Raw genomic sequence first — 26,984 nt, forward strand, 5'->3', positions numbered from 1 at the left:
TTGGCTCCTATTGGTGTATTAGACTGCCATCACCAGCAAGAACCATGGCTCCGTGAAAATGCAACTCCAACAAAAACCACTGACGAATGTTTAAAGTGCCAGCGAAATGGATAATTGATGGGACGCATAAACTTGCTGAAAAGTTCTCAGACTGTATTGCGATCAAATCGATGACTTTTGGTGCTATCATAGTTTGAGCGAGTCAGACGCCAAGACTCTCTTGCCTGAGCTTATCAACCATTCGAATTGATCCTGACGCCCTTATGAACATGAATCCAGACGTTCTCGAGAATTCATATTGGAAATTTGAATATTCCAGGAGCGATAGAATCGGCCACGGACCAGGATTCTGGCAAACAACCCTGGAACAAAGCCATCAGATAGTCGACGTTACAACTGCACAACGGGATTCCCTGCAGCTGTATCCGACAGCCACTCCCATCCTCAACCCATGCATCTTTCTCCTTTTCATAAACTACTCCAGGCACGCTCCATCGTGTCAACTCGATAACTGTCGCACTTCCAGGCGTACAAACTTCGCATCCTTGAATGTCTAGAATGCAGTAGACCCAGACAACCATCGCGGCAACACATGCAGCCATATGCGCTACGGGGTCAAGTGTCCTAATCGTGAGACCCAAGCTTGCATCGTGATGGGCGATGTTTTGATGCGCAACTAGAATATCAACTGCATGGCAGAGAGACCATCTTGCGGTCGGCGTAAGTCCCCACGCCTTCATCTCGGTCAGTCTCTGTCCTCTAGCTAGATGGTGAATTGGAGAAGCTTCCTCGATTGGGCCCAGTCGTCGATCTTTTGCCAGGTTCGTGATTTTTCTGATCTCTGCAAATATTTGAAGATTGAAAAGATGGTAGAGCATCATCGTGTCAAACAGAAGGCTTTTCACACGAGCGACTACAATATTCTGCCACCCCGGCTGTAGACACACGTCAGAAACAGAACATTTCGGGATTAGTCGCCACGCAACGAAACTGAGGATAGCTGTGCCTGGCCCCTCCTACTAATGGTAGGCTTCCTGAGTCTGGGACAGATATGCTCACCTGGGAAGAGTCTTCGTAACCGAAGTAATAGCGAAGAGGTAGATGCTTCTCGTGTCCAATATCGGCACTCTCGGCAAGTTGGCTGAAAATGTCGCTCAGTTTGGTTTTCAGATTATATAACTGTCTCCTGAGAGAATCTTTTTGCAGTACGGTTGTGACTGGGCATTCGTTAGATATGCACACTTTCCATATCGCAGTGTGCATAGCACAGATGCATGTCTGAACATCCTCTATCAACATCGGCTGCTCAATTCCGGGTACTGGTTCGAGTACACTATCGGTGACCATCTTGCATATAGAATTCTGGCTGCGATATACTGGCTCAGTGGCTTGGCGTTCTTCCCCTGTTCCGAGTCAGCCATGTTCTCCTTAGCAAATACTTTCAAACAATTGTGCAACTTCGGCTGATGGGAATCCCCATTTAGCACGTACAGATATGGAGTCCCTCAGCGTTGTATAATCCAAATGTACATGGTAGCGGAAAGTGGAGCTCTTCGGGTAGTGTTGAAGACGGCTGAAGTCGAAGGGCACTCAAATAAGTGTCTATCTTGAAGAGATATGCTGCCATCCTTGATCACGTCAGAAACTGACATATTTGGCCGTCAGACATGGGAATTGAATACCTTTGGCGTGAGCCAGATTTGACCAATCTCATAGGAACAAAATACCCAGGCTTCTCCTGAACATCATTATGTCAGCTTCAAACCTCTGTGTTCCGTGATATGATAAAACGGCGATGCAAATCCCTGCCGGGAAAAAGATATTGAACGTTCTCTAGTTCTAGCTCAGAAGTACTCACATCGGGCCAGGCAGATTCTTTGTTGAAGAATCCCACTTCTCGTAGCGCAGTGATCAAAATGTTTCGAAGCATTATGGCGCCAGATATTGCATTATCGTTCTGTTCAAATGTGAGCGACTTTGTTCCTGAAGTGGGCAAAGTCCATGCGTACACCATAATATAGGGCGAATATGATATTGAGGAGGGCGGATTGACAAAAGGCTGGCGACAATGATTGTTGGAGCCTATCTTGGGCGGTAATTTTGCACTTTGACAGTCAGAGATGCCATTTCGCTACCGTAGCTTTACTTACAAGCCGAGGGAGAAGCTGTTCTACCAGAGCTTCATGCCTATTCTAGTGGTTAGCATACAAAACCTGTATATTTACGTGTGCTGAGATTCTTTGCTACGATGAATGATGCTGCTCTGACCTCGTGGCTTGGATAACGCTGTCAGGTATTTCGTAGAGGTGAAGCTTACCCTGGCCGAGGAATGTCAGTCTGAATCCTGTCAAAGAACCGTGATCTGTTTGTAACGTTGAGGTCCTCGAATGCTTTGAATGATTGACTTACATGTGATTGCGAACGCTTTCGATTCGAAGCTTCCCAGTAACCAAGCTCCAATCATCTTCGCCGAAGACACCACAAGCGTATTCTCACCATCAAGTTCAAGTGATGGGCGATGAATGACTGGCCAGCGATGATGGAAATATGTAAAGTATATATCAAGGTACTGCGCAGAAGTCTGGTCTGGCTCATCAACATGCTTCGGAGTTTCGTCTGGAAGTACTTTTATCGACGCCCAATCGACCAGTCCTGTCGGACCATGAAGCTTGAACGCTTCTGGTATTTTGGTATCTGCGGATGGCTCTGGCAGGTGAGACGTTTCTGGAGGTAGCAATGCCACACCATCAATGGCCATGATTGCATCTCCATCCATTTCTATTCGCTCCGTCTGCTGAGAATCTGTCCTGTTGAGCTGTTGCTGCTCATTTCGTGCGTCCATTGCTTGATCTTCCAGACGATATTTACACTCGATGCCTTTCTTCACACATGTTGAACATGTCTCATTGCCATCACATTTTATTTTGCCAGCTCGACATGCAAGACATGCTCTTTTACTGCGCCCAGATGGCGCTGGTTTGAAAACTTCTCCATGCCTGGCCAAATGTCGTTGAAGGGAATCACTATTCCGGAATTAGTACTTGTGTCATTGAAAGAATGAAGCTCATCGAAGAATAGAAAGTAGATTGATGTCCAGGAGTCGGTTGGGATGAAAGTATCGTTGCGAAGGACGACAAAGTTGGTCACATGACGAACCTCGAGATATAAAAACAGGAAGCAAATACAATGCAAAGACAGCCAGCCAAGTGGCAAAGAGTCATAGGAGACATACTTTCTGTTGAATTCTCTTCCACAAACCTTGCATGTCAAGATATTCTCTGGATCATGCGTCTTTTCATGGCGCGACAAATGCTCCTTCCGCGAGAAAGACTTCCCGCATCCCTCGACGGAGCATGTATGCTGACGAGATTCCATCACTCCTTGTAGCAACCAACACCGAGCTTGACGTATAAAGTCTCTTCTAGAGTCTGAGGCGATCTTGCTTGACGCTCTTCCCTCCTATGCGCTGGGATTGCGCGTGGTACCGATGAACAGTTTTGGGGAGGGAGCCGGGGACGTCGGGTTTGTGTGGAGTTGGAATTGTTTGCTTTGATGTCTGCCGAATTATGGAAATAGTGATTGCAACCTTTAATGTACGTATTGGCAGCTTCTTCTCCAACTCTGCGATGGAAGTAGTGTAATGCTATTGCAGCTTTTATGACTGAGACTGGTCGAAATCGTTGTAGTTGAAGTTGATGTTAATGTTGATGTCCAATTCGGTTGTTGAAGGGGAGCCGGTGGGATCCGTTTAAGGTTTGGGCTTAGCGCATCCTGAGTAAGCGGAGCTTGGCGGCCTCGCGGCTTATCTCGAGACCCAGGCCCGTTGTTTTGGGAAGAACCATATTTTTGGTATTGCCCAACTAGAAGCAGCGACTTGAGACCGTCTCGCTTGGTCAACCAATGGTTCTAAGACTTTGACTCCTAGAGTGGGTCCCCTGTGTTTCTCTGGTACCTAGGTACCAACAATCCAGACTTTACGGAGTATTACTCTCACCAGCTCGGGCCATTTTGGCTGTCCGGAGGTATCCCCGAAACTCCAGAGCGATCCTTAACTTTTGGATATTGTGGGCTGACCTTCACTGAGAGTCCAGCTGGAAGCAGTCTTGGAAACGCAAACGATGTGGTTTGAGTGGAGGCAAAATGCACAAACAGCCAACCTCCCCTATGACTTAGCGGGCACCAAATCCTCACATTCGCACAGGGGAACCAAGTCTTGTCTCATTGATTAGTATCATGGCACAATATAACTCCCGGGTTGCTGCCCTGCGCCGTGCGTCTTCGCCTTCCTTTCCCTCTGCTCGTGCGTGTTGCGCACTTCTCATGACCCCGTCCGGACCAAGACTTTCCGCACTTCCCTGTCCGCCATAGATCACTCAAGCACACAAGCTCTCATCTTGAAATTAAAGTATCCGTTGCTCATATCCTTAGACTTCGACGCCTCATATATTCTGAACTTTGAAGCCAATGTTAGAGATCAAGCCCGCATCCTGATATTACCCACTGCCGGTCACCACGAAATCCTTCGGTAACACATTCCAGAACGTCACACAACATCTGCACGACCTCGCGTTCCCCTTCTCACATCCTCGAGGACTCGTCCTACATATCCATACCCGAAGTGCTCAGCCAGCCATATTTTCATACATGTACAACCTGCCAACTCATGCCGGGACCAAGCTGCAGTCGGGAAGATAAGACTCGGTATGTCTTGGTCGAGTTGTTCTCGTTCTCGCCACAGCACTCGTGGAACTTCAATGAGAGACAATACACAGCTCGGTGAGGCGCAGAATTAAAATTGGTACTTGAACAGGAATGGCGACCGGAAATGCAGCTCTGTGTTTGAGCTGGCGAGGTGGGCAGGCTGAGATCGGGCTTCATGAAGAGCATATGGCGTTTAAAGGGGGAATATGAGTTGATATTTCATAGTAGAATTTATTAAGAGCGAAGTCTTTTCGTATCGCGGTTGAACAAAATAAACGTCCACATCACACAAAACGTCTAGATCGGGATCTTGAAGCATCTTGCCGTGAGCCCTTTCCCTCGAAAGTCCCCGCCTCAAGCTCGCCTACTCCTGGCAGAATTGTGTGGCCCTCTCGGTAAGAGGTGACGCCGGTTAACGGGATGCCAGTTGATTCCTTCGTATTTGCAGCATATTCACCTCCGAGCTCGTGATCAAGGATAATATCATGATCCAGGATCAGCTGGAAGTCAGGCTCTGGCATGCCACGCAACCTTCTGGTGAAGATGATAATGGCTTCCATACAAAGGAGAATGAGAAAGGTTATCCCGCCCGACCAAACCATACCCACCAGTCCATCGCTTAGTTGAATTCTATGCAAGAATTAGCGACAGAGATGCAGATAGTGGCAGACGGCTTACCCAAGCTGTTCCCACTTGTGATTAACGATAATGGTATAGCCGTCAAGAGCCGCAACGTCAGCACTGTTAAACTCTTAGTATTTTGCAAGCCAAGGCGATTGCTTTCTTGCTGGGGACATACCGAGCAAGTCCGGCAGTCAATAACATTCCCACCCATCCTGCCACGCCATGGACGACAAAAATCTCGTTGGTATCAAAGTAGGCTTCACTAATATCCTGGAACAGGGCAACGAAAAAACTGCCAGCTACGCCAAAGATTGGAGCGGACCAATATGGAACCTAGCAATTATCATTAACTCGATATCCTTGTATATGCTTGGGAAATCTCTCACATATCCAGCCGCTGGCGTGATGGTAACGAGCCCAGCGACTGCCCCATTGCAAAATCCCACAACGGAAAATTTGCCGGCATCCACATCCCTCCTCGAAGCCGCAATGTATTCGAGTAGACTGCCCGTGACAGCACCGGCACAAGCAGCCAAATGAGTGGATATACAAGCAGATACAGCTCGTAAATTTGCACCAAGAGCAGAGCCACCATTGAATCCAAGCCATCCAACCCAGAGCAAAGCGGTCCCTAGCACAACATTCAGGATATTATGTGGCTTACAGGGTCGATTTAATGAGGCCCTGTCGACTGGCTGAAGGCGCGGAAGACAAAAGATTGTTCGTCTCCATTTGAAGAATATGGAGTAAACTGCCGAAGTCGTTGCAGAGACGATGTGAACGACCGTTCCCCCAGCAAAGTCAAATACACCGCTTATCTCTCCTCTCCAATAATTGGACCAACCAACAGGGTTCCAGGACGAGCGAGCTATGGGGTCATAAACAAAAGTTGACCACAGGAAGATGAAGGCGAGGAAATGAAGAGGCCTGCCTTTGCGGATAGCTGCTCCGCTGATGATAGCTGCCCTGCTATCGGTCAGCCGCAAGTCTCATTCAAGGAGACAGACATACGTGAAGCACGCAAACATTCCTTGATAAAAGGCGTATAATAACTGAGGGATCTTGGGGCCGGGTTTATTCCCCCACGGAATTGTCAAATCGTTGTGGAAGGCCACACTATCGTCATCTCCCCATATTCTCCTAGAGCCGCGAAAAGTGATTGTATATCCCCACAGAAACCACTGCTATGATTCAACACCACCCCAGACAGGGCTTGACGAGACTTACCTGTACTCCAATAAGGGATGTAGTCATCATAGAGAGCCACATCATGGAAATTGCAGAACATCTCTCTGAAATTCCAGAGTAGAACAACCCAAGTCCCGGAACCATGAGAAGAACGAGACCACTCGATATCATCACCCAGGCCAAATCGCCGCCCTGATGGGGCGGTGTCAGCTTGAAGTGGCTTCAAAGTAGATGGTATCAGCTTACCGAATAGAACTCATTTGCGTTTCTAGCTTTGAAGTCCTCTGCCGAAATGTTCAAACTCGAAGCACCGAAAGCTGTAACGACGTCGAATCTGTAAGCCTGCGACATGTTGTAAATATCCACGCAAGAACGTCAACATCAGAACGCTAACGAGGGTGAGCAACAACTTATGGAAATGGAATAGGCCCCCCGAGAATAGGCAAGCCAACAGCATAAATGTATGCTGTGTTGCCTCTCAGCCCTCGAGTCGGACGAATTCGCTGATCCAGTCCAAGCTCGCCGGTAGCACTGTTTCTGGCTACTTGTGTTCAAGCAAAAAAACCCTTGAACATTCTAGGAGTCCACAAAGTGTCAGATGGTAAGAACGACTGGATACTGATATAGCATGAGAGTCTGACACGACAAAGCAATAAAGTTCGCAGCTCGAAGGGAGGGTATTCATGAGCTTGCCACATGAGCAGCCGTGGCTGCAGGGTTCTTGTTGACTTGATGTGACGTTCCGATTGGACGCTGGCTGCATGCGAATCGCGTGTTGGCTTGGTGGTAAGACAAGAATATTGGTAACACCTCGAGTGCCACAGCTGAAACTGACCTGGCAATATCTGGATGGGGCCTCAGAAACCAATCTGACTTGCGTCTCGATTGGCAACTCCACGACATGACCTTGGCAAGGTGGGCGATGAACAATGTTCGGCTCAAGTAAGAGCTTTCGACACGAAATCCAACTTTACCATGATCTTGCTAAAGATGTCAAATGGCGATGGTTTGTCCATACGAGCAATATCCACGACTATTCTCGAAAATTGGGATCTCATATTCTCAACGACAGACTGGGAGTTTCTCAATCCTCGAGGTCACGTATAGTACCGGGAGGTGGGGTAACAGAGAGCGCTTTACGATTGATCATCAGCACTATCCCCGGCGACAGTGAAGATAAAACCCCGGAGCTCGCAATCGATAATCGAGACCAAGGGTTCACACAGCTTCTCGAACTCGCAATCGCCTGCTGGGAGTACGAATGTCCAATAAACGAGCAGTTTCTGGAATTTGCGAGAGTCGTCCAGAAGAAATGGACAGCGTGCAATACGGCTGAGTTCAGCAAAGGCGCAGCCAGGTTAGAAAGGAAGAAGCCGATCGACTGGATGTTCATTGCATTAGTATTCAACTGGCACGATATATTCCAGAGCATGTCCGTGCGCGTTATCATAAAGTATGATCCCAAGGGGTTTCCAGTTGAAGATAACGTAAATCTGCCGTCAGACTTCAGAGGTGAACCCCCGTTGAGATTTGAAAGCGCACATCTAACTCACATCCAGACCTTGTAGATCAGACTAGGCGCCAGAAAGTAACGAACACTTACAACTGCATCAGGGATGCATGGATTTCCCTTTATAACCCTGAAGGCATTCATGCCGTGAGTATGGGGAAGATACACGAGCACTTTCAAGACCCGCGACTCGGTATTGACTTACGCTGCCCAACCCCTGAGGATCTTCACGAGCACATCGATGCCGATGGTCTCCTCCACGAGTTTGGATCTGTATTGGGAAGACAAGAAGGGAAGGCCATAGAGCCGCCTTTGTTCGGAATCGATGTTACCAGCCCTCCTACGAGGACACGCGGAAGAGGCGGGGGGTTCTCTGCCATCGCTCGGATGACAATACAATCGGGATATGAGAAGTCGAAGAAATTAGCCCGGAATAACGCGCCATTAAGGAGCACGAGTAGCAGTCCAGGTAGTGATAGTGGGGATTCTTGGAAACAAGCCCAGTCGTCGCTCGAGTCGATCGTGAAGCACTGGCGAACATGTAATCTGGCTGGCATCCCATTCTCCGAGTTTTTCGATCTCCGAAGTAGGCACATACAACAGGCAACGTCTGAGCTATCTCCGCTGGGAAGATATCAAAAATAGCTGAATTTTGAATCTTGGCGATATTTTCACAGGAACACTCTCGCTGTTTACTGTACCTATGTCTGAATCAACTTTAGGCTCTTTTCTGTTTTTGCCATTTGTAGCCTTTTAGATTAGGCTCATGACCGCTTGATGACATAGGTAATGAGGGTGTTGGTGTCTGGCGAAATCGAGCGAGACCGTACTAGAACTGTTGTTTGCATCTTTGGTATTTCGGCACTTACCGCTTCGGATGCGTCGAGGTAATGGCAGTAATTGTAAGAGATTTTGCATCGGAGTCTGATGAAGTCTAAATGGATCAGTCAAAAGACTGCTCGAAATATCAAAGGGGAGCGTTGTACCTTGTTCCAATGTAGGCTCAACAAGAATTTCAAGATCTCTCAGATTCGAATTTTGCGATATCATGCCTACCCCGACCGAGGAGTTTCCTTCCACCATATATTTAGGGGCTGGAATTGATGTGCCTTGAGCACCGGCGTCAAGAGAAGGGAGAGTTGCTGCGGGGAGATTATCGATGACTAATACTCGGAGCATCGGTCGCCGAAATAGGGAAAGTAATCTGCCGCCCCAAGCATCCTGGTCACCGATAATTGCTCAGCCGCGGCCGGTGGACTCATCACCACGTACGGTCGTCCTCAGGAGCAGCCTTGAAGTACATAAGACTCTGATGGACCTCCCTGATGAAGAAGCATGAGTGTGTTTGAACCCATCAACACAAGTAGAGTTATGATCCCGCATATCTCGGCAAAAGATTCCCCACCAGTCGGTGAAAGGCTGCCTAGCGATGAGGAAGTCGAAGCTGTATTGAAGCAAAAGATTGTGATCCTTGAGGACTTTATAGAATATGGTAAGTTTAGTGGATTTTGAAAGCATTCTAGATTGTTGACTTCCTCAGATGGCCGTCTGCCGCCCGCGATTGAAGAACGTTGCGAGGTGCTGAGGTATAAAGTCCAATCACTGGAAGACCATATCTTCAAAGCTGGTAGGTACCCTCAGAGTTTTATTTCATTGCATGCGAATCTAACTTCTATATTCAGGAAAGTCAGCAGCTGCAATCGAGTATCTCCGATGTGCTCCAGAATCGTACTTCCAAAAGGTCGCTCCACATGATTTCCAACGCTGGCTGGACGTCAAACTCCCATTGTCTCATGCACAAGGTGGAAATGCAGCAAGATTTAAGTCTCCGAGGAAAAGGAAATTTCTATATTCGGATGATGGATTCCATGTCTTCTCTGCCTCGTCGGAAAACTCGCCAGACCCATCTAATGCTCGAACGAAACGCCTACGGACCAACGAGAGCGAGAAACATCCTTGTCTACGGTGCAGGATATTGAAGAAGAAAGTATGTTGCATACCGAAGTGAAATAAATCTTGCTAATTCTGAGCAGTGTGATTTCCTCGAACAGTGTAGGCATTGTCCAAGTCAGGGCTTCGACAACGAGACAGATTATTGGAAAGTGCTTGGGTGCTTCAGAGGCCACCTGCGCGACTTTTCCGCGATATTCTGCCCTGGTGAGTCTTATGAATCATATTAATCGAAGTTCTCTAATCATTCAAGCTTTTTCTCGTTCGACTCAAAGAACATTGTTGTACCGAAGTGGAGGGACGGAGATCATAAATTTCGCATTGACGAAATCACGAGTGTCTGATCAGAAGAGGAGACGCATGATACACCTAGTCCGGACGAGAAATGACTTTGCTCGGCTTTCAGAATCATCTTGGGAAGACACCGCCCGACGAGAGTCGCTGAGTCTTTCGGGGAGCTCATTTATCGAGCATGACGGAAATGCTGAAATTCCCACGCTCCACTTAGCCGACTACGAAGCGCCGTGGGCCGTACTTCAAGTTGTTTCAATGGATACCGCATACATGTCGAAGACTGCCTTTAATCTTTTCAGCCTGATAAGACTAGGGAATGACTTCTCGAAATCAGAACCAGCAAGTAAATTCTACTTTTGTTGAGCATCGCTAACACAACAGGCAGGCCTCTTGGGAGCTGTTCAACTTGGCGAAGCGACTTCTTCGCCAGTCCACTGAACTGTATCTGCTGGAGAGACTTTGCACTCAGATTGCTTCTGGCGACATGCTTGGTAAAGTTCCATTTGACCCCACGAGATCAACACCCAATACACTTGTCCTTGTCGATCTGAAAGAAGATGTCGAGACATTCCTCCGAAGCTTTGAAAAAGCTTGCTCCGGCAGAGCGAAACTCGATGGGACAGCTCAATTGGCTTGCTTCTACGCACTGCTGGTCTTTGGCGTCGTTAAATCTATGCTCACCGACGCCTACTCGATCAGAGCTAGCTACGAGGATCCCAATCCTTGGAGCGAGGAAGAAGCAACGAAAATATCTAGTGCATACAAAGCCCTGGTAAGCGTATTCTGTTGGTCTTCAAAAGCCGACATTGTGGTCCAGGATGTGATGACTCTCAAATATGAAGAATATCATAGCCAGGTTATGCAAACGCGGAAGATGGTGCGAAGCAACGAATGGGAGAGCTTCGGAGTGAAGGGTACGAAAGAGTTCCTCCTGGGTCTCGGTGCATGCTTCCTTCCTGATAGTGTCTATAATGGGTTCTTCGCACAGAAATTTGGTTTAAAAGAGCTCCCAACGATATGTATGAAGGCAACAGCCACCAGGGAGAAGGAGCACCAAGCCCCACGTCGAGAGATTCATCCTTTCGAGTCCGTAGAACAAACTGCTACTTCTCCAAATCAAGAAGCTAGTCAAGCATCAGTCAGCACCCTGGATGGTACACTGGGACCATTCTCGATTTTCGAGCGGATGTCTTCGTCCAAATCGCCTCGAGCTTTCGGCCAAGTCGCATCCCCATCTGCGTCGTCACCGAGAACTCTTTACAAGAACAAAACACCAGAATCGTCGAAATCTAATAACTCAACGGCTTCAAGTCCAACAACTTTCACGTTCGTAACTAATGATGCAAATGACACCCACGCTCCAGCCCGCACCCACGGCGGCAGGAAGGGTGCACTACCTCCAGCAACGCTGAAGAAATCGAGGGAGGTAAGAAAGGTCGGTGCATGTTGGAACTGCTGGGTGATGAAAATGCCTGTAAGCTCTCTCTCCATTAATGTAAAAATACACTCCCGTAATAATTTATAGTGCTCCGAAGGATCCACCTGCCAGAGATGCCAGAAGAAAGGTACAAAGCCATATCCGCGATGCAACCGAGCACCCTTTGATTCCTACACGGATATACTGTTTCCAGGTTTGTTACAACCAAAATTGCCATCAGAAAACAACGACAAGCTGACAGCTGGTAGAATGGATCATATCAGACTTCACCCCCGAAGCCATCAGCTCCTACATCTCGACCAATACTCGTGGCTTCACCTCACAAACCATCGACGTTGACGTCACATCTTGGGCAGACGCTTCCAGTATCACTCTCTCCGTCAACTATTTCGTTCCTATTCCAGAAGGCTCGTCTCAGCAGACCTATCATGATCGACATGGACAACCACTCGGCGTTGAATCGCTACCCGTCGGAATCCTTGATCTCGATTGCGGGAAACTTGGCGATGAAGCACTGAGAAAGATCGACGACATCATACAGAACCCATTATTTCCTGAGCAGATCCTCGGACACAATAGCTCGAACATGACAAGCATGGTATTCGATATTTTGTACAGCTTCTATCATGCAATGCCTGCTGTAAGCAACCCCACTGTGCTTTTGACTTCATTAAGTCTCTGACACCAAACAGAAAAATAAACTCATCCATGATTGCTTCAAATTAGTCGCCACGATCCGATCTGTAAATCGCCCCGTTATCTTCACCCCCTCTTCGGCAACCCGTATCCTCTCGCATCTTCAGATTGAATCCCCTGCAGATCAGCTATACTCCTCACGCATCCTCAACCGCCAAACAAAAGCACTATCATACCACATCAGCCGTCTCATGATGACCAGAGTCCTATCGCAGCTCGAGAAAACTATGCGCAGCCGAGATAAATCGTTTTGGCCAATTTGCTTCGCAGCTATGTTGCTGCTGACGTATTGTATGGAGCAGATGGAGGTTCTGGCTGGTGCACATGTGCAAGCTGCGAGGTTAGGAGATCAAGAGGCGAGAGCGGCGGTGGAGAAAGAACCCCGGGAGTATTGCGCAATGGTGGATGTTGGACCATTCGCTCAATTGTCGCATCTATTTCATGCCTTGTATCGGACTGGGAGGGCGGACAGTGGAGGATTGAATCCGTTGAGAGAGGACTTTGAGAGTCGAGATATCGCGGGATTTGATGATGCGGCGACGAACATGATTCGAACCATGAGGGAGAAAACCATGAAGAATGGTATGAATATGCCCTGTATGCCGCTTCGGGTTCTACTAACAGCTACAGTTGAAATGCTGAAGGAGCAGAATAAACCCTTCGATTCTGCTGCTGGACAGGAAGAGCTTGCGAAGAACAGCTCTGGAAGGCTAATGGCCAGATTCTTGCGGTCATTTGTGTAGATTCGGATCTAGTTCTGGATGAAGAGATCAATACAGTGGCGGAGAGTAAAGAAGAACTTGGGAGCCAGCTGACGAGAAGGCTGACATGGATCAAATGAGAAACGAATGAGGCTGAAACGATTGATGAGACACGAAAACTGGTAACCTTCAGCCCATAGAATGACAGAAAAAGATACTTAGAGCATATCGGCAAAGGGTTGCGAATTCTCTTACAAGAGACAGTCGATACATTATTGCAACATTATGAACCAAAAGATGGAATGACGTCAATATAAACATCATCTCATGGTCAGGAAATAGTGTGATTCCGTGTTGACAAATTTTGCAACGAAAATAAATCTGAACCACTCTCCCATTGGCAGTCGTAAACTCCGCAACACCTGCAGCTCACAACTCCAGCGAAATCTGGACGGTTGAATTGGGACCATGATTCTCGAAGGACAGCTCTAAATATGTTGGTACCAGCTGGCGGATTTGCGTCAAAGCCTGGAGGTGTTGCGTAATAGGCATAGAAAGACTGCGTGTGCTATTAGATGTGATCACCAAGCCAACCTGGACTTTGAATTGATCCCACGTGTTAACACTGATGTAAAACTTGTTAAGAGCTACTGATCCAACACACCCTAGCTACCCTTCTTCCCAAAGGTGAGCCTTTGGTAATGATTGTATTGGGTCTTGGTGGTCAAAAATCATAGGGAAGCCCAGTTGCCCCTCAACGCGATTTGGACGCCTAGTCATGTGAGTCTGCAGAAAAGATTGTGGAAACTCCTAATTCGGTTCGAAGTTGTGCAATTCACCACATTTGCCGTTGCGATAGCTAAATGAGACTTTTTTATTCTACCGTATGGGAGATCAATGACGGAATCTGTTCTGATGAAAGTCCAAATGATACACCCTCCAGATCTCCGTAACCAAAGGGTTACATCTAAATATCAAGATTCTCCAAGAACATGACTGTAGACAAAGGGACGATTAGGGTAGGATCCTCCACATTCTGTTTCACTATCTGAAACCCAACTCTCCATATCTCGGTCTCCCCACGTCTCGCAGGGTCCATATCTAAACTCTCTAGTAACAATCTTTCTACTTGGATGGTATTCGTGCTTCAGTTGGCTGACTTCTTTCTGGGAGATAGTCTGCTTCATACGTGCATCTGCTTGCTCGAGCCTAGCCGAATCGTCGTCTTCCTCTCCCTCGTCGCTGATATCTTGGTTAATGTCCTGGTTTTCTGAAATATTTGAGCCGTCATGATTTTCCGTGTCTTGTTCAGTAGAGTCCTCCAACGCAACCGCTTGTTTATATTCTTCCAAGTCTTCCGTCCATTGCTCCTCAACATGATCGTCAATTTCATCACCAGTCTGACGGACAAGCACTTCCAGTTCAGGCATTTTCCAATGGCGATGCTCTTTGCCAACAGCCCTCAGAGCTTCAGAAGCAGCTGCTAAAACCCAATCCGCACGCTTTCCGTATTTAGAGCCTTTCTGGGGCTTCACAAATCCAAGGTCTCTATCCGGTATCGCCTCTCGGTTATTGATCACATCGTATGGGTATATGCCAATCGTAAGCCTGACCAGCTTCGGAAAGGCCGCCCAGACACTGGCAGGCACGCCTGCAAATATATGAAAATCGACGGTCATGTGCTGGATCTTGAAGAACCTGTCCACATCTCGCTGGACTCTAGGTTGGAGAGGACGAGTGGTGTTCTGTGTGATCAAGATATCGATCAAGATTTTGTATTCGTTCCAAGGGTATTCGGCGAAGTAGAAATTGTCGTATAAGGTGTTGAAATACGCTTCGGATTCCTGTGCATGTTGCCGAGTTCCACAGAATCTCATGCACGTGTGTATGCGTTGGGCAACCATGCGTGAATCTCGACATACCCGAAGAGTGACCGGGGTCTTCTCAAACGCCCACATGTTGTTCTCCCGCACGATTCGACTTGACCCTGTGGATGCTGCGCCCTTGAAGGCATAAGCCTCATTAGTATGGGATACATCGTAACGCATTGACAAGATTTTACGGAGCTTTGGTGGTTCGCTCCGAGCTGTCATAGACCATATCCTCTGTTGTAACTCAACTGGAAGTTGGCGGAAATTTGTGAAGGTATATGCAGGGATCGTATCACGTCGAGCTGCTTCAACTCCCTCATCCTATGTCTCGCCTCGTCAGTACTGTCGTGCTCAGCACAGAATTAAATTGAAAGTCCCACCCAGAGTTTGTACATAAAAGGATATATAATATCCGAATGGATCAAACGCTCCTCAGCTTCAAACTTCCTCCTCTGTAGCAGGATCGACTCTTCGAATGCTTGACGACGTTGCTCTTTCTCAAGCCTTAGACCCTCCTGTTTCTGGAACATGTACAACTCGTCGGTTTGCTCCGTCGTGAGGTTCTCATCCTCTGCGTTCCATGGGTGCGAAAAAGAATACCAGTCAACTCGTGAACTTAAAGTCTCTGCCATTTTTGAGAGCGCAAGAGTTCTGGAGACGATTACCGTACTGCCCTTCAGTGCTGCGAGGGGGGCGGTATTCGGATGAAGTCAGACCTTTCGGGAAATGGTCCCCACTTCGATCACATGATTGGAAGCTTGGCGTGTCCGGCAGGACTAGAGGCCGCAGAGCAAACCGCAATTGTTCTGTGTAGTGTGCTAGTCTTGCGAATGGTTGTTGTAGGCAAGAAAGACTGAGCCAAGAAATGCTGGGATCGCAAATCGACGTTGAAGGCATAAGAAATAGAGGTGGACTCCGGAGCCCCTTTGGATGAAGTGGAAATCCGGTTCCATGATTCTTCCGACATCTCCACAGCCTTTTAAATTTCAGCTCATACCTATCCACAATTCGAAAGCCATTATGTTGCACTTAAACAGAGAATGTAACATTCGGTACATCGAACATTAGGTAGGTGATCTTGTTTTTTGTCAGCATTCCCATGCGTGCTTTGGAGCTACGTACCTGGCCCCTCCGTATCTGGATCAGCCACCTGCAAGGCCCGGAAATGATACCCCGCAGTCGAGTTATCTTTGCCCACCTTCGAGTCGCTGAAAGTGGGCAGTCTCGAGGCAGTCAAGCCTCTGAAAGCAATTCGCTTTATTTTGGCGATTGTAAGGGAAATATACAGGCACTCAAAGGTTTTCCAGCAGATTTCTCCAGACGCAGAGCAACCCTTTCTGATTTACAAATCCTCGTTGCCCTCAAAGATACCCACTTCCTCGCTTCATAATAAGTGCTGCTTCCTCACGGCAGCTGAGAAAGGAGCTCATTGAACCACTTTTTCTATGTCTTGGAATTCTTATCACTGTTTTCGAGCTATGATTTAGCTTCACTATCGGGCACGTCGTGTTCGTCTGATGTCCCGTATCGACTTTCCCCACTTTCGGATCTACCTTTACAGCGATCATCGTCACCAGTTGCGGACCAGGGATTATGGCAACGTTACTTCTCCTACGTTTAATAATTATAATGTAGAGTTCAGTCAGGCTTCTAGCTATTGCTATGGGAATAATCGGCAGCATAATGATATAAGCTGAATCTAATTCGCACCTTTTGCTGGGACATCCAACCAGGGAAAACAATAAAACAGCAATGAGGATCTCTCTCTTAACAGCGGCGAGTGCCTTGCTTCCGCTGCAGATCTGTTAGTTTCCCGCTTTCTGTTCCTCAATCACGGCTAACATCTTCTAGCTGCGCGATGGGTCGGCATCCCTACCGTGCCCTTTGAAGTGGCTAAGTCAAGGGGATCATTCTCACTCAAGCAATTGAAATCTATCGTCGTCGACTCCAAGTACCAGAATACCATCAATGACCAGGGCGAGACTCTTATTCCCCCCACTCTCAAAGACTTTGCGTCCACTTTCAGCGATGACTTGCTTTCATCCTTGGCTCTGAAAGTCTCCGTCAGCACGGGCAAATCTGCGCTCAAGAACTCCCTCTTCTTGACGGTCGGAAATGCCAGTCAATTTTTGGATGTGGCTGGTAGACCGACTTCTGAAGGGTATTCGATCGAGGTGACCTCGCAAGGAATTGTCATCACTGGAGCCAGTCCGCTAGGTGTTTGGTGGGGAACGAGATCTATTTTACAGCAGGGTATATTGAGTGAAAGATTGAGTTTAGGAAGTGCAACTGATTCGCCAGGATGGGGCATTCGAGGGGTAGTCGTAAGTGTTCGACTTTGTGTGATGGTTTATGGAAGCTCACAACTCTTCAGCTTGATGTCGGGAGACATTATTACCCACCCGATTTCATCATCGAGATGTGCTCGTATCTTTCGTTCTTTAAGCAAAACACACTCCACCTCCATCTCAGCGACAGCATGAACCTTAACCCCGATCTCACCTACCAGGAAAAGCTCGACTACTACTCCGCATTCCGCCTGAACTCCGATGACCCTGCTGTTGCAGGACTCAACAAGCGCGCCAACGAGTCCTATTACCGTTCCGACTTCGAGAACATGCAGCAAAAATGCGCAAGCAGAGGCGTGACCATCGTCCCAGAAATAGAAGCCCCTGGTCACGCTCTAGTGATCACCCAATGGAAACCGCAGCTTGCACTCAGCACCGATTTCACCATGTTGAATATCTCTAACCCAGAGACTATCCCAACAATGAAGACGATCTGGGATACATTCATGCCATGGTTCCACAGTAAGACCGTCCATCTCGGCGCAGATGAGTATTCTAGTTCAGAAGTCGCCGAGTACAATTTATATATCAATACGATGCACGACTATATCCATTCAAAATACAACAAAAACGTCCGAATCTGGGGGACATTCCGTCCCGGCGCAGCAGCAGACGGCTCGGAGGTTAACACCGACGTCTCGATCCAGCACTGGGAGTTCTTTGAAGACAATCCGTACTTCGATTACATCCAGAACAACTACTCGGTACTCAACTCGGATGACCAGTTCTACATGGTAGGCAAATGGTCAGGGTCGTACCCTCAGAGCTTGAATATCACGAGAATTTTCCATGGCGCGCCGGATGGTGGTCCAACGGCTCCATATATCTTCGATAAGACCAACGCCACGAACAATCCGCCTCGAGATAGTCCGTATGTGCTGGGACAAATGCCGGCGCTCTGGAATGATATGGGTCCAAACAGTACCTCGGTCATTGAAGCGTATTATTCTCTTCGCGACGGTCTTCCTGCGCTGGGAGACAAGCAGTGGGGTGGTGATCTATTGATGGATGAGTACTATTCCATCTTCGAGAAATTGCATGCTGCGATCCCAGGCCAGAATCTGGATCGGAAGATTGCTTCTAAAAGTAAGACGATCTTATCGTACGATTTCTCAAGCTCGAACTCCAAGACCGTAAAGGACAAGTCTGGAAATGGATACGATGGTACATTGAACAACAAATGCAGCGCGAAGAGTTCAGTCTTGACGCTGAAGAGTGGATGTGAGGTTTCCACACCATTAACTTCCAAAGGGAAGAACTACACCCTCTCATTCTCTATCAAGCCCACTTCCTCAACACCAGGAACTCTCTTCTCAGGTTCAGCATCAACGCTCAAAGCCGGGAACGGAAGTATCGACAATGTGATGCTCATCACTGGGGGTACTCCGTACATCCTCAACTACACTCTCCCCGTGGGCACCTGGACAGATGTGAAAGTGATCGGTATAAATAACGCCACGTATCTGGCTGTCACGCCGGAGGGGAGCAGGAAGGAGACTGTGCACGAGTTTACGATTGTGATTGGTATTTACTCTAATAGCTTTGTGTGGAATCTGCCGATGGCTATTGAGGCACCGGTTGGTGCTATTGGAGGTGATGGGTTCGAGGGCTTGATGAAGAATGTCAAGTTGGTGGATGGGGCTGATGAGATGTATGCGGCATTGGTGGCGCCTCTTGTAATTGGTGTTGCACCTTACACATGAGAAGCAGTAGACCGAAAGGATATCATCTAATCTAATGATATCTTACTTGAACTTCGGCTAAGAAGGATTTGAGAACAAAGCCATGCCTCATCGATGTGGGAGGTCAATCGTACAAATTCCCACTCCAATGCCTCCCGTCCCAATGATATGTCAAAGAAACCCACCAACCCTCTCTCTCTACCTCGTTGGCGAGATGTATAGGCTTTAATCTTCGCAACAGTGTTTCGAAATAGCCAGTGCCATCACATTGAGAGTGCCACGTCTTTCTAGAGCTCTGTTTCTCCAGTACCTTCTGGTCCCTGTTTCTGCGCCACTCACCCACAGCTGTAATGGCATTATTTTTCACGCCATGGGAACATGACAATACAGGGCCATTCGGGATACCCTCCAACGAAACCGAGGTGACAAGCTCCAGATTCTCTTCGACTTGTCGAGTCAGACTTCCTCTCCCATCTTCCACAGTGTAGCAAGTATAGAGAAGGACAGCTCTGAGCGCATAGTTCGCGTCATTCCCAGGACAGAACAAGCACCTATCTCCAAACTCCGGACGGATATCAAGCTCTTCCAGCAAGCTAAAGAAGCATCGCTGTTCAGTAAGAACATCCAGGTCCACGATCCCGTCAATCTTGGCATCCTTCCAAAAGTCTGGAACCACCATGTCCATCAGTCGCAAAGTACCAGCAATATTCTTTCCCGGCAAAACAATCTTCGCGCCGTGCGTTTGATATAGTGGCTTCTCATGCTGTAGGCCGGAAGCGATGCGCTGGAAGAGTGCATCGAGCTTTTTGGGGGATATTTTGGTGCAAGGGCCGAATGCGAATGGTGTTGATATCTCGATACATCCTCTGACGCATGTGATCATGAAATCGTGCGTTCGAATGGGGAAGCCCTTTTGCTTGGGAGTTGTTGATGCGATGTTGCGGTTATCAAGAACAGCCACTCCCACCTCAAGGACATCGTGGGGGTCGAGGGTCGTGGCGCTGTGGCCAAGATTGATGCTGATGAATACGGTTGGACTGTCGTGTATCGAGGATGTTTGCCCTGGAAGGAGATCAAGTGCTGAAGGAGTTAGCTGTGAGAAGAAGTGGAAGTGAAAGGATTGGTACTTCGTTGTAGAAGGGAAATGGATTTTTCTCTGGAGAGTGGCAAAGGCCAGGGCTGTTCCTGGGTCTTTGCTGCCCTGGCCTGTTCTGGAGATGAATTTGGTGTGAGAAAGTCATGAGGATTTTGGTCCCCAAACATGTCCGACATGTTAATGATACTGTGATGACATGGGGTCGTATAGCAATGTTTGAAAGCTCGTCTATACCCATCATTTCTTGACACAAACGAAACTTTGGGAAAGAACATCCTGTTCATCAATACATTTTGATTATATAGGAAGTAGTTGCTAGTCCCGAGTGCAAAAAAGGTATGAAGAGAACTGAGAGGAAACAACGACCCGAGACAATAGTTCTGCGAAACACTGCAGAAGCCGGCCGTGTTGGAATGAGTGAGGTGAGAAAGTACAAACTCAAACAGGACCCTGCCATGCCAGCATCTGGAATGAATACTGCGAACAGAGGATTGTAGCAGGATTGCACACATGCCTTGTTCGCATATTGAAGAAAGCCAGAAGGGGCTTTGAAAATATCACCAGCGGAGTGTAATAGCACGGTTTAGCGTTAGCTAGCACGTGAGCGAAATAACCACGGATCAGGTGATAACCTCTCTATTAGCGCGAATATCAAGCTAAGGAGCCCTCGATTCCGTGGAGGGCGCTCGAGCCTATATAGACAAATTCCCCGGGCTATTCCCGATTAGGCCTAATTACACTTAACGTAAAACTTAACGTAAACTCCTATAGTAGCGTAGAGCTATTTCCCTTTACGTATAACTAAGTAGGTAACTATCAGTAAACCCCTTCAGAGTTAACTGAGCTCTACTAAGTCTTACTAAGCTTTGCCGAGCTCTAAACTCTTCCTAATCAGGTATAGTAAAGAAGTAGTTACTACTACCTTTATATTACCCCCCCCTTTGAAAAAATCGAGTTATAAGCCTAAAAGCGTAATAAAACGATTAAAAAAACAAAGTAGAAGTGATTATTATATATTAGAGATTAAAAGTAAGTAAAAAGAGGTATAAAACTAAACTAATAAGCAGATAAAACAAAGTACTTTTTTAACACTAGCAGTATTATAACTACAAATAGTATATATTCACTAGATATTCCTGGACCGCTTATTCCTTATTAGAGTTAGCTTTTCGCTAAGCCTTTTCTATTTGTATTATAATACAGGCGATTTCAACAAGTTTTCAGTTCTAAGCTCGTATATAAGTTATAATACACTCTTTATCAGGTTTTAAGCCTTATAGCTTATAATTCGACTTATAAGCGTCTAGCGTTAAGAGCTTTTTATTAAATACCTAATAAAAGGGGTTTACTACGCCGTCTAGTTTAGCGAAGAATCAAGCTATAGGCTTAGTAAGGTAAAGCAAATACGCCGGTAATAAGGAAGCTAATTCGCTAGCTTCTAAAGCTTATTACAGCGTAAGCTATAAAGCAGGGAATCTAGGCTCTAGTTTATTAATATTAGTTAAATCGTCGACTAGAGTTATAGCTATAATAAGCTATTCTAGCTAATCTTTAGCCTCTGATTCGCTTATAAGATTATTACTTATAAAAGTAAAATCATCGTTTTATAATAGAGTATTAAAGGCGAGCTTTAATTGGCTAAGAGGTCTTCCGCTGTTGATTTTATAATAGTCGTATATAGCTTTAGCTAAATTACCGAAGCTATTTACGTCGTACTACATGTTATTAAGGGGGTAGTCTCTCTACTCCACTTAATATTATATTATATCGTTATAATAACGATAAGCTAGTATACGAACTAGCTCGTATTCATCTTCGTTATATTCTACGTTATCTATAGCGTTAGTAATATTTGATTCGTTATCAGCTCACTTATACGCTTTTCGTAATCGAGAGGAGTTAATAATAAAGTAGATTTTTATCGAAGGAGGTAATTCTAACTTATAAGCGTAGCCTACTTATCGTATAACCTTATAAGGACCTCGCTTAATAAAGTCTAGCTTTTTTAAAGGCTATATTAACTTAAGGTTTTCTATATATAACTACACGTGATCTCCTATAGTAAAATCGATATCTTATCTCGAACGATTTATATACTCTCTTTAAGAGGCTTACGCTTTATCTATATATACTTTCGCACGCTCTATTACGTTATATATATACTATAAGGTATTTATTACGTTACTCCTTTAAGTATATTTATATTACGTAACTGTGTTATTATCTCTAGTACGCTGCGTATTAGTGTCGAATAGTAGTAGAGCTAAGCGAGGTTCGTCGTTAGATCCGGGTCCTAGAATTAACGCGGGAATTGCCGTGTTTTAGTGTGGAATTGACGCTTATATAGAATCCGGTAACTTAATATCGCTCCCGTTATATAGTGTAGAGCTATTTCCCCTTATACTTTAGTTACTCTTTTACACGGTAGAGCTACCCTTTAGCTCTTGTACTAGCGTATAACTAGTACCACTTAGCGTAGAATCTAGTCTAGATACTTATTTGCTTTAATATTCCTTACTTAAGTATCAAGTAGTTGACCTTAACACTTAACAATTATTTAAGCTAGCGTTATTATTAGCGTCTGAATTTAAGGACTTTAATAGAGTCTTAGATCTAGTTATAGCGGCTATATCGTTTTTTCTGATATTATTAGCGGCTTCACTAGATAATTACTCTTAATTAAAGGATATCTTAGGCTTATAGCTATTAAGTACTTTAAAAGGACTTAGCTACCCTAGGCTAGCGTGCGGTAATATTAACTACGTGTAGTCTAATAAGAGTAGTATTTCAGACTAGTTATCTTAATAGTGATTTAAGAACGCTTGTAGTCGCTATTTTAAGTAGTAATTATAGTTCTCTGTTTAACTGTTAGTTTACGGGTAATACACTATAGAAAGCTTTAATTTAGTTCCTAATAAGCGATATAGCTCTTACTAATATTTAGAAACGAATTAAGAGCTTCTATCGCTTATAATCGTATCCGGGGCGCTATAGTATCAATAGATATATTTTATAAATAATATAGCTATTTACTTAGCGTTTATTCGTCTATTATAAGTAATAGAAATCGATTGCTTTATAAAACAGTCTATAACTACTATTACGTAGTTATAGCTGTGTCGATCCTTTAGTAGCTCTATAAAATCTATACTAATATCGCGCTAAGGCTTCTTAGGAATCAGTAAAGGTTATAATAACCCCGGCGTTTTATCTGTCGATTTTTTAGTCCTTTAATAATCGTAGTACTTATTAACGTAGTTAGCGATATCAACTAGTATATTAGACTAATAATATCAAGCCTTTATAAGCTAATAAGTCTTATCTCTACCAGGGTAAGCTATAGAGATCTAATTATAAGCCTTCTTAATTAGCTAATATTATAAATCAGTAATATCAGGGACTAATAGTCTTCCTTTATATAATAATAGCTTATTTTTAAGCGAGAAGTTACTATTAGGCTTTTCTTTTACTTCTATCCTTAAAGGCTCGTAGGACTTTTCTTATCTATTAGCTCTTAAAAGCCTATTAACGAAGTAGGAGTTATCTATAATAGTACTTATAGAAGCTAGCTGTAAATCCTTTTCTATAGCCTCTTCTACTTAATCGGGTTATAATAACAATTTCAGATAATACTTTACTTTTATAGTATCTTGATTTTTAGTATTACTTTCGTCCCTTATAAGAATATTAGCTTTAGCGTTTTCAGAACTTCTATAATAGCTAATAATAAAGTAATAATTAGCTAGCGCTTCAGCCTAACACGCTTATCTACTAGTTAAAGCTTTAGTTATTATAAAATACTCTAGCGCCTTATAATTAGTATAGATCTTTATACGCTAGTAAGTACGCTCTAGATTAGATCTCTAGTTTTTAAGCGATTTTATAATCGCTAATAACTCTTTATCATATATCTTATAATTACACTTAGCAGGGGCTATAGTCTTAGAGTAGAACGCTATAAGGTAAAATTCGCTATCTAAGTGTTTTTAAGATAATATCCCTGCTATTACGCTATCGCTAGCGTCGGTTTCGATTATAGTCTCTAATTCCGGGTCGTAGTAATATAGTATAGGTGCTATAATTAAGCTCTTTTTAAGCTTTTCGAATATATCTTTATAGCTATTATCGAACTTAAACTATACTTCCTTTTTTATAAGATTAATAAGCAGCTTAGCGATTTTACTATAGTCTATTATAAATCGTTAATAGAAGTTATAGAAGCTTAAAAAGCTTTATATTCCGCGTACTAAGCTAAGGTTTTTCTAATCTCTTATTATAGAGATTTTATTTTAATCGACTTCTATTCCTTTAGTTATAATTATAAAGCCTAAGTATTTAGTTCATATAACTAAAAACTCGCTCTTTTTAATATCGATTTATAAGCTGGTATCTTTTAGCCTTTTAATAACCTTTCGCATGTGATCTTCATACTTATTAATATCTTCGGAATATATAAGAATATTATTAAGGTAAGTAGTACAAAAATCGTCTAAATAGTCTAATAAGACGTTATTTATATGCCTTTAAAAAGTAGCGGGTCCGTTTATAAGACTAAAAGGTAGTACTTTACACTTATACGCTCCGTAACGCGTTCTAAATATAGTTAGCTCCTCGCTATTAGGGTCTATTCTAATTCGATAGAAAGCTTATTAAATATCTAACTTCGTAAATATCTTAGCTTTACTAATATAAGCTAGCGTCTCGTCGATTAAAGGAATCAGGTAGCGATCTTTTCACGTAATCTTATTTAGCTTCCTAAAATCGATATAAAAGCGTAAGCTACCTCCTAGTTTTTTAATAAATAAGACCGGCGAAGTGAAGGGAGCGTTCGAAGGCTCTATAAAGCCTTTATATAAATTATCCTTTAAGTACTTTTTAGTTAGGACTAGCTCCTCCCGTGATATATTATACAAAGGACTATATTTTAAGTTATAAGGTTTATTAAGAACTATCTTATAATCGTAGTCTCTATATAAAGGTAGCTTATTAGACTCTTATTTACTAAAAGTGTTATATAAGTCCTTTAAAAACTCAGGTACTTTCGCTATTATTTCGCTTTAATCCTCAGGGGAAAGCTCAGCTATTAGCTAATCGATTTCGTATAAGCTAGTTGTAAATAGCTCAGTTCCCTGCCCTTTATCTCTATTTATTATTTAACTAAAAGCAGTAGCGCTAATAGTAAAAATATCTAGAGAAGAGCTAGTAGGATTTCTCGATTTTAGTAGGGTAGGTGGATTATAACGTAGGGTAACTAGTTTATAAGAGCTAGAACTAGAAAATCCTAATAACTCTCTTTCTATAGTTTTAAGCTATTCGTGTAGCTCGCTTTTAAACGAATTTTTAGCCTCTAATTTAGGGCGATTTACTTTTCACTTCCTTTTCTCGCTTATAGCGATAGGTACTAGCTTAAGCTCTTTAGCCTCTTAAGCCTTTAGATATTAATTAACGTTATCTTAATGATTTTTATCGATTAGCTTCTTTTTAAGTTACTCTTATCTAATTAATATTTCCTTATAAAAAGGTCTAACACTCTTAGGAAGCTCGCTAGGCTAAATTAAGGCTTTTCCTGCTATATCTAGTAATACTTTAAAGTACTCTAGCTAAATATAGCCTATAATAAAGTTATAATTACTTAATTCTAGTAAAAAGAAAGATATATTAACTATTCTACACTTATTAATTATAAAAGAGAGAGAGAGATAAGACATAATCTGATTATTAGCGATTCTATCATAGCTTTTTATTATAATAAGCTATAATAACTATTAAGGTATAAAGCTAAAGAGATATTATAATTTCTTAGTAAAAGGCTTATTTAGGAAGGCGAAGCTATTAGCGCCTATATCGATTAAAGAGCGTAATTAGATAGAATATCCGTTTTTACTAAGGCGATAAGAGTAAGTAAAGTATAGACCGCCTATTAGCGTTAATAGGTCTAAGTTAGTTAGATCTATTACGTCGCTATATTCGCCTAAAAGAGGGTCTTATTTTAAGCCTCTTCTTTTAAATCAGCTTTACTCTCTAATTAGCTGATTTTATCGATTTCCTCTTGATCTAGCTCTTTAAAATTACCTAATTTAGGCTCAGGGCATTAAGGTAATAAATGCCCTACCTTATTACACCTATAATAGCGTACTTCCTGATTAGGCTTTATAACTATAATAGCTATAGTTTTTTTAGTAGTCTTTTTTATATAATCGTTATTATAACGATTTTACGTCCTTTACTCTCTACGAGCTGATCTAGAGGTTTTAGAGCCGCTAGTTATAATAACAGACTCTTTTCTTCTTTAATAAGCTATTAGCTTCTCTTATTCGTACGATTTTAGCGTAGCTTAGTAAAACTCGTCGAATCCGTTAATAAAGTTTACTACGAGTTTTATAGTAGCTCTAAGATCAGGATATAACTTTATATAGAAGTAGTCTTTTAAGCGATCCCTAGGCTTTCTAGCCTTATTAGTAAGGCGTAGGAATTTAGCTTTGAAATTACTAAAATCGTCGGTAGATGATATACGTAAGCTATTATATTCAGCTTTATATATCGATATTTACTTTATAATAAAGATCTTACGTAAATCAGCTATTAGCTTCGTATAATACGTATAAGGATCCCTGCTATATATATCATGCCTTATAAATAAGGCTTCTTATACTTTACTCTCTATTATATTATATATATAGGTTATATAAGCGAACTTATTATTAAAGTAGTCCTAATTTACTTTTAGCTTAGAAATAATCGATAATTCCTATCGCTTAAACGTAGGGTCTACGCTATTTATAAGCGGCTTCGGATCACGTATTTTTCCGGTTTTATATTATTTATTATTATATCTAGGAAACCTATTAGGGGCCCCTATAATAGTAGCTCTAATTATATCTCTAA

At 44.0% G+C, this 26,984-nt stretch overlaps 7 protein-coding genes across 7 annotated transcripts; 3 read left to right on the forward strand and 4 right to left on the reverse strand.

The window, feature by feature from the left end:
* Positions 1-293: 293 nt before the first annotated feature.
* ONS95_008910 (uncharacterized protein) lies at positions 294-3,375 on the reverse strand (the record flags this gene model as incomplete). The annotated part of the gene is made up of 10 exons (XM_058502473.1): positions 294-935; positions 1,060-1,403; positions 1,492-1,628; positions 1,683-1,738; positions 1,859-1,957; positions 2,010-2,105; positions 2,151-2,187; positions 2,269-2,362; positions 2,410-3,023; positions 3,233-3,375. The coding sequence occupies 10 exons, from the start codon at positions 3,373-3,375 to the stop codon at positions 294-296; spliced, it is 2,262 nt and encodes a 753-aa protein (XP_058361402.1).
* Positions 3,376-4,985: 1,610 nt separating this feature from the next.
* Positions 4,986-6,864, reverse strand: ONS95_008911 (uncharacterized protein; the record flags this gene model as incomplete). The annotated part of the gene is made up of 7 exons (XM_058502474.1): positions 4,986-5,331; positions 5,380-5,442; positions 5,501-5,658; positions 5,712-6,291; positions 6,337-6,506; positions 6,553-6,705; positions 6,760-6,864. 7 exons carry the CDS (start codon positions 6,862-6,864, stop codon positions 4,986-4,988), a joined length of 1,575 nt encoding a protein of 524 aa, XP_058361403.1.
* A 578-nt stretch (positions 6,865-7,442) lies between these two features.
* On the forward strand, positions 7,443-8,668 carry ONS95_008912 (uncharacterized protein; the record flags this gene model as incomplete). Its single annotated transcript, XM_058502475.1, has 2 exons — positions 7,443-8,025; positions 8,073-8,668. 2 exons carry the CDS (start codon positions 7,443-7,445, stop codon positions 8,666-8,668), a joined length of 1,179 nt encoding a protein of 392 aa, XP_058361404.1.
* A 612-nt stretch (positions 8,669-9,280) lies between these two features.
* Positions 9,281-13,431, forward strand: ONS95_008913 (uncharacterized protein). The gene is made up of 10 exons (XM_058502476.1): positions 9,281-9,515; positions 9,564-9,650; positions 9,706-10,010; positions 10,057-10,180; positions 10,227-10,606; positions 10,653-11,741; positions 11,793-11,898; positions 11,954-12,345; positions 12,398-12,983; positions 13,032-13,431. The coding sequence occupies exons 1-10, from the start codon at positions 9,359-9,361 to the stop codon at positions 13,142-13,144; spliced, it is 3,339 nt and encodes a 1,112-aa protein (XP_058361405.1). The 5' UTR covers positions 9,281-9,358; the 3' UTR covers positions 13,145-13,431.
* Positions 13,432-13,930: 499 nt separating this feature from the next.
* ONS95_008914 (uncharacterized protein) lies at positions 13,931-16,124 on the reverse strand. The gene is made up of 3 exons (XM_058502477.1): positions 16,096-16,124; positions 15,354-16,050; positions 13,931-15,294 (listed from the first exon to the last, which is right to left on the reverse strand). Exons 2-3 carry the CDS (start codon positions 15,603-15,605, stop codon positions 14,077-14,079), a joined length of 1,470 nt encoding a protein of 489 aa, XP_058361406.1. The 5' UTR covers positions 15,606-16,050; positions 16,096-16,124; the 3' UTR covers positions 13,931-14,076.
* Positions 16,125-16,725: 601 nt separating this feature from the next.
* ONS95_008915 (uncharacterized protein) lies at positions 16,726-19,024 on the forward strand (the record flags this gene model as incomplete). Its single annotated transcript, XM_058502478.1, has 3 exons — positions 16,726-16,777; positions 16,825-17,297; positions 17,348-19,024. 3 exons carry the CDS (start codon positions 16,726-16,728, stop codon positions 19,022-19,024), a joined length of 2,202 nt encoding a protein of 733 aa, XP_058361407.1.
* Positions 19,025-19,066: 42 nt separating this feature from the next.
* Positions 19,067-20,741, reverse strand: ONS95_008916 (uncharacterized protein). Its single transcript, XM_058502479.1, has 2 exons — positions 20,131-20,741; positions 19,067-20,083 (listed from the first exon to the last, which is right to left on the reverse strand). Exons 1-2 carry the CDS (start codon positions 20,609-20,611, stop codon positions 19,128-19,130), a joined length of 1,437 nt encoding a protein of 478 aa, XP_058361408.1. The 5' UTR covers positions 20,612-20,741; the 3' UTR covers positions 19,067-19,127.
* Between the last annotated feature and the right edge of the window lie 6,243 nt (positions 20,742-26,984).

This window comes from Cadophora gregata (genome assembly GCF_030347475.1).
Source record: "Cadophora gregata isolate MNR1 chromosome Unknown scaffold_3, whole genome shotgun sequence".
NCBI classification, from domain to species: Eukaryota; Fungi; Ascomycota; class Leotiomycetes; order Helotiales; family Ploettnerulaceae; genus Cadophora; species Cadophora gregata.

Excerpts from the sequence above, each read along its gene's own strand:
- ONS95_008916 (XM_058502479.1), bottom strand. The coding sequence starts at position 20,611 with ATGTGTGCAATCCTGCTACAATCCTCTGTTCGCAGTATTCATTCCAGA. Across the intron at positions 20,084-20,130 it reads CATTTCCCTTCTACAACGAA|CACTTGATCTCCTTCCAGGG; the intron begins GTACCAATCCTT and ends TAACTCCTTCAG.
- ONS95_008913 (XM_058502476.1), top strand. The coding sequence starts at position 9,359 with ATGAGTGTGTTTGAACCCATCAACACAAGTAGAGTTATGATCCCGCAT. Across the intron at positions 10,181-10,226 it reads TTCCGCGATATTCTGCCCTG|CTTTTTCTCGTTCGACTCAA; the intron begins GTGAGTCTTATG and ends TAATCATTCAAG. Across the intron at positions 11,899-11,953 it reads CACGGATATACTGTTTCCAG|AATGGATCATATCAGACTTC; the intron begins GTTTGTTACAAC and ends GACAGCTGGTAG.
- ONS95_008914 (XM_058502477.1), bottom strand. The coding sequence starts at position 15,605 with ATGGCAGAGACTTTAAGTTCACGAGTTGACTGGTATTCTTTTTCGCAC. Across the intron at positions 15,295-15,353 it reads CTTTTATGTACAAACTCTGG|GATGAGGGAGTTGAAGCAGC; the intron begins GTGGGACTTTCA and ends GGCGAGACATAG.